General features: G+C 50.4%; 1 protein-coding gene across 1 annotated transcript in view; it reads left to right on the forward strand.

Annotated features, from left to right (window-relative positions):
* LOC144098419 (superoxide dismutase [Cu-Zn]-like) overlaps positions 1–11,158 on the forward strand; it is a 30,402-nt gene extending 19,244 nt beyond the window's left edge. Inside the window, exons 2-5 of the mRNA XM_077631029.1 lie at positions 6,177–6,273; positions 7,021–7,090; positions 8,230–8,347; positions 10,873–11,158. Of these exons, the coding sequence (XP_077487155.1) occupies positions 6,177–6,273; positions 7,021–7,090; positions 8,230–8,347; positions 10,873–11,064 (477 nt within the window). The 3' untranslated portion in view covers positions 11,065–11,158. The remainder of the gene's footprint in view (positions 1–6,176; positions 6,274–7,020; positions 7,091–8,229; positions 8,348–10,872) is intronic.
* Positions 11,159–14,656: the final 3,498 nt, after the last annotated feature.

Consider the following 14,656-nt stretch of genomic DNA (forward strand, 5'->3'; position numbering starts at 1 on the left):
GTAAGACTCTGAAATATTGCTTAATAGGCGCTGGTAATTATCTTAGTTGTGAGCTGTCGCTCCCGGAAAGGCATGCTGTCTTTGTAGGCAATGATATCACTTCTTACACTTATGTATGAATTGTCCAGGAAGCATTTAGTTCTGTGGATGTGCATAAGGCTTGTGTAAAAGCTGTGTAAATATGTAAAAGCTGTTCACTATTCAGACTCTTTTTACTTAGTGTTTTAGGCAATGGAGAGTCATGGCGAATGGCCTTGCTTCATTTTCTCGTGCAGGTGTGTGAACTGCACTTCCACGCAGGCGACTTCATTACGACGTTGTCACACCAAGATGAACTGACAGGGAAAATAATAGAGGTGAAGCGTGACAGGCTACAGTTGAAGATTGATGCTGCGCCTTCTGTTTTTCCAAACTGCCCAAAATACTTGTCCTCAACGCATGGACGGAGTGAATCGCCAGAGACGAAAAAAGCAAGAAGGGAAAACGCTGCTTTGCAGGAGGCTATGAGGAAGTCACTTCAGTCTAATGAGCTTGAACAGAAAAGAAACAAAGTTTCATCTTACGAGGAGTTCAAATCTAAGTTGCCTGGAATCTGCAACACGAAATTCTGGACCGTTTCTGTCGATGAGCAGTGCGTTAGGTTCCTTCTCATCGAGAATGATCCTTCACCTAATGTGAAATGCGCCTTGGTAGTTCTCCCTGATCTGTCACTTTCTGTTTTCTTGAATGGAGTGAAGCTTCTGTCGCTTCCTTCAGGCAGGATTCTGCCAGCTCAAGTATGCGACACCTCCAGCCTGTCCTTGCTGCTAGAAGAACTCGAGATAGACTTGCATAATATACCTGAGGTGACGAAAGAGTCGAAACATACTAAAGTATTGCAGTTTGTCGGTTCACTGCTTGCAGACCTCATTGAGGACAGTGATACGACGAAAGAACAGTCTTCTTTGCTGAAATTTCTGGTTGAGCAGATAGAGCTTCTCCTCGCGAAACAGCATGTGTATAGCGCAGAGCTGCTGGTATTCGCCAGTATTTTGAATTCAATTTCTCCTCACGCATATCACTTCACAAGAGCTGCATCAAGAATCATTCTGCCCCATCCTTCCACACTGCGCCGTGTTTGCTCAAATTACAAAGCTGACCCTCTTGTGGAGCAAAATCAACCGCACTGTCTCTCCTACATCCGAGAACGAGTCAAATCAATGAAAGACCACGAGAAGACAGTGACCCTGATGATCGATGAGATCCACATAAAACCATACTTCGACTACAAAGGGGGCACAATAGTAGGATCGTCGGTTCATTCAACGGAACCAGCAACAACAGCCCATGTGTTCATGGTACAATCACTCCTTTCTGCAAACAAGGACGTCATTCACATATTACCTGTGAGCAAACTGAGCGCAGAAATTTTGCACGAGCATGCTAAGAACATAATCATTAATGTTGAGAAAATGGGGCTCAAAATTATCGCTGTGATAACGGACAACAATGCTCTGAACCGCAAGATGATGTCGTTATTTGCTACAAGTCCTCAGGTGAGCATTGTCTATCCCCATCCAGCCGATAACGCTCGCCCTCTTTTCTACGTGGTCGATCCTGTGCATCTCTTGAAGTGCATTAGGAACAATTGGATTAACCAGAAAAACCCTGGAACATGCCTCTATTTCCCTGAAATGGACTTGAGTGGAGCAATGCCCGAAGGGCCTCCTCGTATGAAAGCTGCTTCTTTCGCAGCTGTGCGGCAGCTTTATTCTTCAGAGAAGACGTCGCTTGTGAAGGCTGCTTACAGACTGAACGCAAAAGCCGTGAATCCAACCTCAATGGAGCGGCAAAATGTAAAGCTCGCTCTCGACGTCATTAATCAGTTTGTTTCAAATGCCCTCAGGACACATGGTTCCGCGTTCAAGATTCCTCAAGCTGAGTCGACTGCTCTTTTCATTGACGTTATCCTCACATGGTGGCAAATAGTCAATGTTAAGACCCCTTGCAAAGGCCAGAGGCTAAGGGGCAGCATGCAAGACCCTGTAAGGTCTGTTGATGACACACAGTTAGCTTTCCTGAGCGGCGTTGTGGACTGGTTGGACGCTTGGGCAAGAATAAACATCACCAGTGGCTCGCTGACGAAAGAGACTCACAGTGCTTTGCGACTGACATGCTATTCTCTGGTAGAACTCTCGCGCTACTGCTTAGAAGAACTTCACTTCAAGTACGTACTGCTGGGCAAATTTCAGACGGATGCGCTAGAAGACCGGTTCGGCCGTTACCGCCAGCTGGCAGGATCACAGTACCACATTTCCGTGCGTCAGCTCTACGAATGTGAGAAGAAGCTTCGTCTTCAAAAACTTTTGACATTTCCACGCGAGGAAACAGAGTTTGAAGACGTAAGTGAGGATCTTGTCCCATGCAACTTTTCTGTGGCTGTCAGCGACGACGATATTACACACGCCCACTCTGACATGGATGCTATTGTCTACATTGCAGGATACGCTGCTCATGCTGCTTTAAAGAAGCTTTCATGTTCTGCTTGCTTCAGCACATTGGTGATTGAAAATCGAGAGATCGAAGCGGAAAATACTGCCATGATAGCTAACCTGTCGAGAGGAGGGCTGAAGTTTCCCCAGCCATGCACAGTTCACATGGTACTGATGACTAAACTAGTTGCAGAGAAGTTGTCTTTTGGAGCAACCGCGGAAGATTTTCTCTCCTGTAGAAATCAACGTGGTGTCGTGATTTCACAGACGATTTCCCTCCTGGACGAACACGACATTGAGACATGTGAAAATGGCCACACTGCACAAACTCTCCTGCGCTTGGTAGTACGCGTTGCAACCAACGTTGTTCTAAACAACTTTTGCAAACTAAGAAATGATGCCATACAAGACAATGCGCAGCAGAAGGCCGCAGCCCGGAAAGCAGCAACGCTTAAGAAGAAGTAAGTTTTATTCCCAAGCAATAAAAATGCTTTGCGCACACTTCATTGCTGGTGTCTCGTCGTTTTTTATTGTAAGGGTCAGATTAGCTGTACAAATACTCAACAGCGCAACATTATTGTGAGTGTCATTATTGCTGTGTGTGAAAGCTTTAAGCAAAACACAATACAGAATAAAACTAACACAATGCGCAGTAGACGGTGTTTTTTTTTTTTCAATGTTCACGAACTTCTACTTTAACAACTAGATATACGCATGTGCGGTCTGTGCGGATGGATTTTACCGCACGGCAGACATCATGTACGTGATAGAACCTAATAATTAGATGATTAATTGAAATTAACTAATCAATTTTTTATTATAATGACCAATAATGCGAAATTGGCGGCCGTATGCTAAATTGTTTATTATAAAAAACTGTATTAGCAGCTCGAACTTTCTTGACAATAAGGTGTTCTGCAATAAAAAAAATATATAAAGCAGATAAAATGATAGCCTAAGGCGCGCACAAACTAGCGAATTTCTTTTCTGCAGCAACGACAAAAATGAAAATGAAGGAATCACTTATAAGGCAGCTACGTACGGCAGTACCCGAATAGTGCAGACGGGCGCGGCGCGCTGAAATCGCGGAGCGCGGGGCCTGCACGGTCCCTTGGCGTGACGTCACGCGGCCGGTGGAGAGGCCTTAGCATTGAGAGGGTGTTGCGCCGGCCCGGCGGACGCGCACGTCACGTCTGAACATGTCAGAGCGTCGCCGTATCGTTGAGAGGGTGTTGCCTCATCCCAAGCCGTTCCTTCTTGCCCTCGACTCCGTGGGTATAAAGGGAGCTGCCCCGGACGCCGGGGAGACTTCGATTTCTTCCTTCGAGTAACGTGGTCGCCCTGACCGGCTGCTCTTTTGCGATGCCAGAATAAACAAGTTGTTCTGTTGCCAGTCGACTCATCCTTTGCCAGGACCTTCGGATGTTTCCAGCTTTGCCCCAGGCCGCCAGGCCAACGCTACCCTTGGGGCTTGCAACCCATTTGCAACAATCGACATCCCGCCGCTGCCGCGGCCAAGATTTGCTCCCGCAACCTCGTTTTCAGTAGCGCAGGCGTATTTTTTACGCACAAAATTTAGTCTTCGGTCAAGCCAGCACCGCATTTAATAAACTCTCGTATTAAATTCCCATTAACAAACGGAAACCAGTGCTCAACGTACGGCGAGAAATGCGTAATGGCCCTCTTCTCGTGCGCGGTAATTGTCAGCCTGCAGCCATCTTGCGCTGCATTTGTACAGCTGGCTGACGGGTGACCGTCGGCTGTGATTCTCGCGAAAAGTGGGCTCTTTCGTTACGCTTCCATTAGCTGTAATAGCAGTCTCGCTCCTTGCAGCAGGCGACCACTTTTTTTCTTCTTTCGTTGACATTCTACAAAGCCAGCTTTTCATTTTTCGTGAACGTCACTTCTACATTTCCATTCTCTGCTGAAACGTTGGAGCGGAACTGCAAGGACATTAGAACGTTGCAACGTTCGTGATGTTCAGTTTGATTGCGGATGTGCTCTCCTGCGCGTATGCATGCGTTTCCAATTGGTCTGTTCCTTCGAGCAAGCAAGACTCGCAGGCTGAAGGGAATGCCGAGGGGCAGACCCACCGTGCATTTGTTCATACTAGTATTACCGAGATCAGAGTCTGTCCTGACTTCATTCACGTTTATCTCCCGAAAAATGCATTCATTGCTGAGAAATAGTCGGAATACTTTTCCCTTACAGTGTCGTCACTTTGCTTCGCTTATATTTCCAGTACTTATACCAGTACTTTCGCGGTAAAATTGTAGCGGTTCGGGACACCCAGGACTATAATTTCGTTCTTTAGAAGTGGCTTGTTTTTCCTCTTCGTGGCGATGTTTGTTGGCGAGCAAGATTCGTTTGTAGCTCAGAACGTTTAATATAAATTTGAACTTTTCTTGTTCAAAATGTGCTGTAAAAATGGATGTGGCTCACAGACCGATCGTGATCAGTGTATGGAAGTGCATCATGGTGTACCCTGATATCGAATTCGTGTAGGTCATCGCAGTTTGCTTGAGAAAGACGATAGGTGGTGCGGATTCCTGTTTCGTTTTTCGGTCTCATCTTTTCTGTAGGTGACCGCGCGACACGTGTGGCTGTTCCCCCTGCACAGCAGCCTGTAAGATCAGCACCAGTGATGGTGCAGTGTCCTGCTCCTCTTTGTATTTTGCACACCCTTATATAATTAGGGTGAGTGTATCTATTCTAGGCTGCTCCCGAAGAAAGCGATGGCATTATTTTCTTACTAATATTTGGTTGCTTAAATTTGCACCTGCGGGTGGTACGTCCGCTGCTCGCTGAGCCGGCGCCTGTCGCGCGCATGTATTGCTTCTCGTAAAACTGGCGGTCGTTGTAGCATTATCTTCATCCTCGCCATTTCTACATCCTGCAGGTCGTCTTGTTTGCTTTTTTGTGTGCGTTGCAAGCCTCGCGAATCTGCCCCGCCAAGCATCGCAGTACCAGAGCATTCACAAGAAGCTCCTGTCGAACACCCCCTACGCCGTTCCCTGCCAACTCGTGTTTACCCTAAATTCGATATCTTTTCCGCGACTCCCTGTCAACACCTTGTCTCCGTCGCGTCACTCTTCACGCCTCTCCCTAAGCGTTCAGCGCCCCATTCCGTAATGGGGCCCTTCCTGTCTCCCCACCCCAATTTATCCGCGCACTCCGACCAGCCGCGCAGCACATTCGGCCGCTCATTCTGCGCGCAGCGCTTGAATGAGCCTTAATCGAGCAATTCAATCTTCGGCCACGGCGGGGCCGCGAATAGCGCGACGGCGACACGCCACTTTGCGTGCGACGCCGCACCACGCGCTGCCATGCGGGGGGCGACAGTGGCGCACGCCATATATGCGAGCCCACCAGCCTAGCGCGCGTCGACGCCCGGAATCCGTATGGGCTGCCAACGCGATGTTTCTCGCTAATCAATACCGCCTCTAGCTCCTCCCGCCCTCAGTGACGTAACTGCCGGCGCAAGCGGAAAACTTAACTGCACTGTTACGGCGGTGACATCAGTTTAGCATGACGCAATCCGTAATCAGCCTCCGCGGAGCCTCTATATACGCACGCGCACATGTGCGCCCCCATCGGGACAATCTACCTCTGCGCGGGTGAAAATGGATGCGCAGATAGGCTTTTTTTACTACAGTGCATTCTCTTCCTGCCAGGCGCTTGACTCTGATGCCTTCCTCTTTGCAGAGTATCGAGCACTCCGTCGTCATCACGGGTGACATAACGGGACTCCAGCCGGGGTCCCATGGCTTCCACGTTCATGCCTTTGGAGACCTCACCAACGGTGCGTCTCATTGTGTTCCTCTTCGCGCTGTCTCGATCGCTACGGCGTTTCCGCTCATTCCGTGTGTGCGGCATGCAATTGGCGCACGCCATGCCCTGCAGCCCCCTACACACGGCTGACTCAATCATATTCATTGCATGCCTTGGCAGTGAAAACTTGGCAGTGGCACTGTGCTTGGCCATGGGAGGGCACTCCCTCACCCGTGTCCTTCCTCTTGTCATGTTACCAACCGTGCCATGTTACCACCGTTTGATTTCTTCTCCGTTATTACGGACAACTCGCTTTATGGACCCATTTGCTCGAGAAGCATTGTCCACATTACCGCGCCACGACTGTCTTCTCTGGCTTGTGTGTATATAGCAGGAGCAGATATCGTCTATGTTTTTGTTTTATACCTGTCATTTCTTCCTCAAGTAAAGAGCTCTATACCCTACATTAAGTGACTCATTCTGCTGAAATTGAAAGGAAAGCCGTGAAATTTTCGTCTTCAGCTGTCTGAGTGAGTTGTTAGTCTGCTGCTGTCTATCGCGAACTTCGCTGTACAGTTCAGTGTCTCGGCTTGTTGCCCATATTGGTTCATGCTTCGCAAACTGTTTCTCTTAGAATCCACACTGCCTGTAACCTGGACACTGGGGGGTCAGCGCAGGTTTTCGGCTGCATGTTAAACGGTATCCGCGCAATGTCCACCATGTCAGGTACGTCGGTCCAGTCCGACAATTCGCAATAAGCCCTAATCATTCTTTGCAGGCTGCAATTCCACAGGACCCCACTTCAATCCCATGCATAAGGACCATGGTTCCCCCGACGACCGCGAACGGTGAGACTTCTTTCATCTGAGCCGGTGACACTGTCAGAGGCACACATTAGACCTTCGCACTACCAGTCGCGAACTGTTTAACAGGACCCGCGAACGGTGGCCGAGCCACGTGGTCGGCGTGTCTAACACGCTAACAGCGTCACATTCTCGGGGTTACTCAGTGGTTGCGGCCTAGTGTGGCCCTGCTCCTTTGTCGAGGGTCACTCATCTAGGCAGCCTCGTCAGCGATGGTACAGTTTGCGCAGTATTGTCAAAGTTGCTCCTCGACTAAAGCATTCCAAGGCATACGCAATCGGCGCTGCTGGACACGCGACTCTTCGCCTCTTATCCTCTCACCTTGCAGAAGGGCTTCCGTCGAACCCTCGGCTGCACTACTTCACCTGCCCCCCCCCCCCCCCCCGACAATCCTCAATGACCCGCGCAATTTGGCACATGAGCCAAGAATAAAGAGGACACACAATTGCACTATGTTGTCATCAGCAGCTTTTGACCTCTTCTCAAGCAACGTCACTTCCGGTCTGGTGACAATTTCCTCCAACGAATCGGCGAACTTAGCTTCCGACGACACATTTTCTCCCCGATGAGGCTTTTAATGCTGTCGCATTAATGGAGGTTCGAGGTAGTATGCAGGAAAGGATTTTAAAAACGGTACGTCTCGCTACTAACGACGCACGAGACCGCGCTTCATTGTTGGCTTTCAGTCGCAATCAGATGACCAGTTGCCTATACGATGCACCGTAACCCCGAAAATGACGTGCAGTGTGCTGCATGGCCAGTCATACGCCTCGGTCCAAGGCTGTAACCTCGCAGACGGTGCACGAAGACTGACCGCCCGTTTGCCAGCGAGAGCATGCCCAGGGCATGCTGGCAGAGCGCCTAGCGACGATATGTAATGTGTATGTATTAATGTGATGCAGGTCTAACGAGGAGAACCGTTGCTACATAGGGCACTAGCAGTCATTCGCCATTCGGGTTGACGCGACGGCGATTATCGCCGGTTATTCTCCCAACTCGTAGCGCCATGTTGAGCAAAACTTAATATTGCACCTTCTCAGTCACCACCTTGCTACAGAAGTGCCTGCACAGCGTCCATTATGCACGGGATGCGTGTGCACTGTCTGTTCCGATTATGTCCGCAGGCACGTCGGCGACCTGGGCAACATCAAGGCCGATGCTGACGGCAAGGCCCGCGTGTACATCACGGACGGCATGATATCCCTCGTGGGCCACCATAACATCATCGGTCGCGCCATGGTGGTGAGTTGCTGCTTGCAGCCATTCTCCACCCCGTGGCTGTTGCGTAGACTCTTGCCCGCTCATCCACACAGTTGCGACTGAAGGCGAGAGTACCGTGAGCAGGTTGGCTCGCGCAATCCGCGTTCCTTATCACTAAGCGCAGGTCGCCAAATTGCATCCGGCATCAGCAAAATAAAAAGGCATCCCGGCTTTTACTACAGGGCTGTTTGTTGTCTTGCGGTCAGAACAGATAGTGGGCTCGAGTGGCGAGATTACGCGTAGCGTTCAGGATGCAGCTTTCGTCGCCCTCGTTGTGTTCGGGGGAAGGCGACACTTTTGTTAGGCCGTACATGCTTGCATGCGCGAAGCAAAGGCGCACCAGCCGGAATGAAGTGACCGCAACAATACAGGCCTTCGGAGTTTGGCTACAATGTGCGCTCGCTACTTGTACCGTTCGTTCCCAGCGTTCACAGTGCGCGCTACTAAAACGAACATCTCTTTTGAATGACGGTGAGCTCTGAAAACAAAGCTGCGTTGTTGCCGAGTACGAGATAACGCGCTATATACTATAAAAGGCTGGCTGTTTGTATGGTACCTTGCTCTCAAGGGCGGTGTACATTCTTGGCATTTATAGGGCCTATAGGAGCTGCAGCCTAAAGTAAAACTGGGATCGACGCCAAGGGGCGGGAGTGAAATGTCTGCATGCCTAATCTTGCCGTCCAGACCCGGCGTGTACTGCAAGAAATGAGTGTGGAACTCGGCAAAGGCTCGCGCATTCATTCACACCTCTGCTCGCGTGCCCTTCGCCGAGGTCAACGTTCTCAGGACTCACGCCGTGCTTTTCATTGACCTCTTAACTTTCAATCAGCCCGTCATAACCCACTCATGCTCCGATCGCTTGACTTTAAATTCTGGTCCCGCTGCTCCACCGATCTCTGTCGCGGTCAAGCGGCTTCCGCTGCTCTTCCAGGCTCCCGCTAGACAGCGCTACTTCCCACTGCTGCTTCGGCAGCCCCGAGTAGTGCGATACAGGGTCCGTTTGTCCCTGCACCAGTGGCATGCGTTTCTATATTGTGTGGCGTGAATTTTCCTAAGAACACGGAGATTCGGAAATGTCCTGTATAATTTTCTCCAGTGAACAGATTGTGCTGTACTGAGCATTCGGCTGCATTCAGTGCCCCACCACCGCCAAAGCTAGACTATATCGGCTAAAATTGTACGAACACTTGCAAGCGGGTTGTCTTCGCAGCTGATCTGAAGGGAGAAGCCTCGCAAAACTCCGGCAAGGTTCCATGCTGTTCAAGCCCACGTCTCGCGAACCAACGTTCTTTGCCCCCTCCCGACGACTGTGCACTTGACATTCCAGTTCGCTGCAGCTTCCTCCCGCCACTACCTTGGCCTGAACGCAGCCTCTTTTGCTACTTCTCTGGTGGTGTTTAGTTGTCATTCCTGCTAACTTTTTGCAATATGGCGCGCTTCTTACCGACTTACCTCCATCTCCAGCGGCGCATGTCTGCCGGTTCCGAGGCTCATCGGATGCTTTGCCATGTGCGTTCCGAGGCAGAAAAGCACGCGGATAGTGGTAGATGGCGTTACTTCTAACCTGCCGGGGCGCATTTATTTTCCGGCAGTTCTCTGGATGGGTGGTCAATAAGACGGGCACCGTAAGAGTTCACCACTCAATGTACGTCCACTTACCTCTGTGCAGTCTTCAACGCATGCCACATCTCATTCCCGTGACTTGCGCATGTTTCCTTGAAGATGTGTGTCCCGGTTCGAAAAGTGTGCATGTGCAATAAACGAATGAAATGTGTCAATGAGAGAGTGCGGTCTTCGATACACTCAGTCCCTTGGCGAAGCTTAGGCGCGCTTCGGAAGACTTTCATTCGACGCCTTCTGGCATTTAAACATGGCTGAGGCCACGCGCTCACAGCTCTTGCCGCTCGTTTCAGCAGATGCCGAATGTAGGTACCGTCGTCAGTTTACGGTATGCGGGTGCAGGCACTGAAGCCAGTCTCATGGAGTACCTTTCAGAATTGGGGAATGTGCAGGCTCCATCCACACCAGGCGACTGTATAAACGGTTCCTCAGCACTTGCATGCCGTAAACTTTCGCTTCCGTCTGCGTAGCACGTGAGAAGTACGGTCACGACCGCGGCAGCCGCAATTTATGAAGGCGAAATGTCAAAAGCGCCGAGTGCCTTGCGCTGTCGATGCACGTCAAATAACCGCAGGTGGCCGATATTGATCCAGACCACTCCTCTACGTCGCCCTCGTCAATCATAACACTGCCCAAATGCAGTTTTTGTTAAACGCCACATACCAAGTCGGATTTGAGTACCAAATCATCCTACATTCCATAAACACGCTTATCGTTACCAGAACTAGTTTCGCAGCAAGTCTGGGCTATCTTAAAAGTAATGCTACTAAGACTCCGCTAGTATCCCCAGAATTTCTTACGCACCTGTGCACGATGCCTCATCGGTACTCAGAAGTCTTTACACGGCCACAGTTGACCCCCCCCCCCCCCCGGTCGCTTGACCGCAGGTCCACGCCAACCCCGACGACCTGGGCAAAGGCGGAACCGAAGACAGCAAGAACACTGGCAGCGCGGGTGGCCGGTTGGCGTGCTGCGTCATCGGCTTCGTCTCGGGATCGGCGTGGACGACTCCAGACTTGCGGCTCATGCTCACCACGCTTGCCTTCGTCGTCGGCCTCTTCTGCAGACACGGCGTCTGAAGCCGCGGTTCTTCCGTTGTTCGTCTTTCACGTCCCTGTACATAGCCCTTCCTTTGTTTATGGCTTGTTAAATAAAAGCTGGTTTACCTTGTTGCCCGCATGGCCTCCATCCACTCCTGGTGGTCACCATGGGAACAGGAGGGGAGTATGCACGACGGCACACGAGCTGCTGATATTTTCCAAGTTCCAGCTGTTGCTGTCCTCTTGAGGCGTGTATAAGCCAGTTTCCGAAACACCCATTTGCAATTGCACGCACAACAGGAACGAGGGTGCGCAGCCGCAGAGGCTGCACGCTCCAGCGTGGACATGACAACGTTACGGGCATTCGAGGTAAGTTTAACCGTGCTGTGTCAAGACTACATACAGTCCATAAACAATTACAAACGTTTTCCAGCTGCTGAGTGGATTTTGCGTTCCAAGGTCCAAGGTCGAGAGTTCGATCGCGGCCACAGCGGCCGTACTTCGATGGTGGCAAAAAACTCTGGTATTAAAACGGCAGCTCAAACGGCAGAAGGGAAGGAAACGATCTGCAAGCAGCGAGGCACGCTTAAGTTTCGAAGTCAGCTGCTCATGGCGTCATCGAAGGTACGGGAATCTTGCATATGCGCCCGAGTAGCCTTTCAGCGAAGTGGTCATACCGGTGTCGCCACCACCGGCCGATTTCGGAGCTACCTTGTATCGAGTTTTTTTTCGGGCTCCGATTCCAGCTGCTAGATTACACCGTCGTTCAGTTAAAATGCGATTACGGAGTCCTTTTCAATGTAGAGAAGCGAGCTTCAGCAGAGTCGCGGAAAAAGCAGGAACGTACATCTAAGCTCCGCCTTAAGAGTATGAAGCGATAGCGTTAATACCCATGTATATGCCTAACTCGTAATTCTCTACATTCAGATCCGCGGGAGTCCTCGTACCACGCTTGGCATCACTGCCCTGCGATGGCAGGTGCTGCCACCGGCGGGGTTTTAGACCCACGTTGCTCTTACGGGACAACCTTTCAAGACCGAGCATTAATTGAACTGGCGCCTGCCACGGTGGACAATTTGCTCTCAATCTGGTGGGCAGGTTCAGATGTCTCAAGGTCACAAGGTCTCTGGGGAATTTTCGCTCACGGCCAACGCAGACGACGACGCCGATTTTGAAGCGAAAAGCTCCACTACGCGGGTCAGAGCTTCGCGTGTGCGGAACTGGTGAGTTATACGCATGCGTGAAAACGAGTGACGTCACGCGCCGCGCAGGTGGTCGCTCCTCGCCGCAGCCCGACCTTTCGGAGCAGCCGCGCGCTACTGCACGGTTGCGTCATGTGCATTAGCAAGGAGGCTATATAATGCGCTTGCCAGGCGTGTGCACTCGACATGGAAGGGGAGTGCGGCTGCTGCCAGACTACGCAGAAAAGCTGAGAAACTAAATTCGACCGATCCAGAAGTACTCGCTTGGGAGTTGGCTGCACAACAGCGAAATAAAGTTTAGTACTGTCGCTTCTGTGTCTAACTCGTAAACATATGCCATTGAGCAACCAATTAAGTCTACGCCTATAGATATAAACAATTTATACAATACCAGCTAAGCTACGAAGCATAACTATGACGTCAAACCAAGCATAGCTGAAGCTTTTCGCTTGTATATCCAGAGCTAAGCCACTGCCTAATTTTTTTTCTGCGACACGAGGCCCTGAACGCTATCACTTCAGAACGCAATTTAATGCAATTTTCTCATCAATAAATGCATCTTTTGCTGCCAGACGAACATACCCAGGAAGAGCCATCGAATCTATTTTCACTAGCAAAAATTTAAGTTGTCCTGAGTTTCTTAGAATTCGAGGTGGTTAAAATCAAACCGCAGCCTCCCATTACGGGGTTCCTCATTCATTACCCTTGCGCAGCTTCGGGACGTTAAGCCCCACATTTTTATTTTTGCCTGGATAACACGTGGACATGTAATGGCAGCGTCACCCTTGGGGTTCCTGTATTTCTGCAGGTTGTTTCTTTGTTTTGCTTTTTTTAAGCCTCTATACACTCCTTCGGAGTTTCCCAATAAAATCAGTCGCACAAGTCCTGTTCTTTTCGTGCTATGCCCGCGTCTTGTAGCGCAGTAACGCTCTATTAGTCATTTACCGCATGCCCAGCGCCTTCCTGCAGGCGTAGCAATACACTGCGTAAAGACACGCGTCGGTGGCAATGTTCACGTCACCTGTTTCAATGTACACGTCATCACTACTCTACGTCGCAAACTCGCATCATTCCCGCAATGATTTCCGCTCACACAGTGCGGGTAACACCGACAAGTCAGCGCTAGCGCAATGAACGGCAGGCCGTACAGGTAAAGTGGGAAGCGAATGGAACGATGTGTCCTCGCGACGCGAAGGACACCCGCACAAAGCAGAGCGGCGTGTTTCAGCAGTGTTGCTGCTCGGTTGCGCGGCCGATACGAATATAAGGGCGCTAATACCACATTTTTTAAGACTTAAAAGCGACATTGAGGACAACTCCATACCATTATTGTTCTCAGCAAAACTGATTCGCCGAATCTGCCTGGCTATGCTGGCGTTTGCCCGGCAGCAACACATGCATTTATCGGCGAGAAAACTGGCTTTAAAAATCTTCCCGCCAGTCGATTAAAAGTAGCGACGTTGTTACCAAAAGGGCTATTTTCCGCCGTGTTGAAGTGAATGGCGGTGTAGCTTAGCCTCTCAGGTACATGGCGAAATTGGTGTCGACGCATACATTTTACTTTCGAAATCGGCCGATGATTGCGGTACTTGCATTTCGCGGCCTTTTATAGCTTGTAAAGGCTGTTTTCGGCGCCAGTAAATTAGAACACGGTATCCTATAGCGATGCAAGCAAACTACGGTTTCCTTAGTTTCGCTTTGATAACATGAAGCACTCTGAAAGCTATGGCGAAGTCCTTGTTCGGTAATACGCAGCACTTTTAACGTGGACCTGGAGAACACCGCTCAGTGGCGCCAAGCTAATTTCTGAGTTGATGAGATTTGCAATGTTCCATAACTCGAACTAGGCTTTCCAATACTGTTTCGATGCATGGGTCGTTTCGAAGCGAGCATCGGCAACTTCTTCGCTAAAACCGCGCTAGAGAAGCGAACTTCGCTCTAAAAATGGATCTGAGGTCACGTGCCCACATAGCCTTCCGCTGCTGGCTAGTCTCGCGAGCCTCTTCCGGGCGATGGGCGATATGCACACGCGCGACAGCGGCTCCCAGCTCATCGCGCGGATTATCGCCTCACGGGGTTAGCGTTTGATATAATTTCGAACATTTCTGAAGATGCGAAGGTCCGCGTCCTATATAGTGTAGACTGCAGCACTGAATAAGTTCCAGAACGCATAACGATGAGCGAAATGACGCCTCTGAATGAAAACGCTCACCTACTCGCCTGTCTGGACAGTAGGGGCTGCTGGAGTGCTGGTGTTGTGCACCGCTTCAGCTCCCGGCAGTACATTTAAAACCCTTGTGCGATGCGACAGAGCCTAATGAATGCTATAGAGGTCAGGCCTGCTGCTTTCAGGCCTTCTCCGAGCAACGGCGCACCTCTAGTGACCCTTCTTGAACTACCGGTCGAGACCGAATGACTGCACACTAGAT

The sequence above is a fragment of the Amblyomma americanum genome, chromosome 7, assembly GCF_052857255.1.
Source record: "Amblyomma americanum isolate KBUSLIRL-KWMA chromosome 7, ASM5285725v1, whole genome shotgun sequence".
Classification (NCBI taxonomy): Eukaryota; Metazoa; Arthropoda; class Arachnida; order Ixodida; family Ixodidae; genus Amblyomma; species Amblyomma americanum.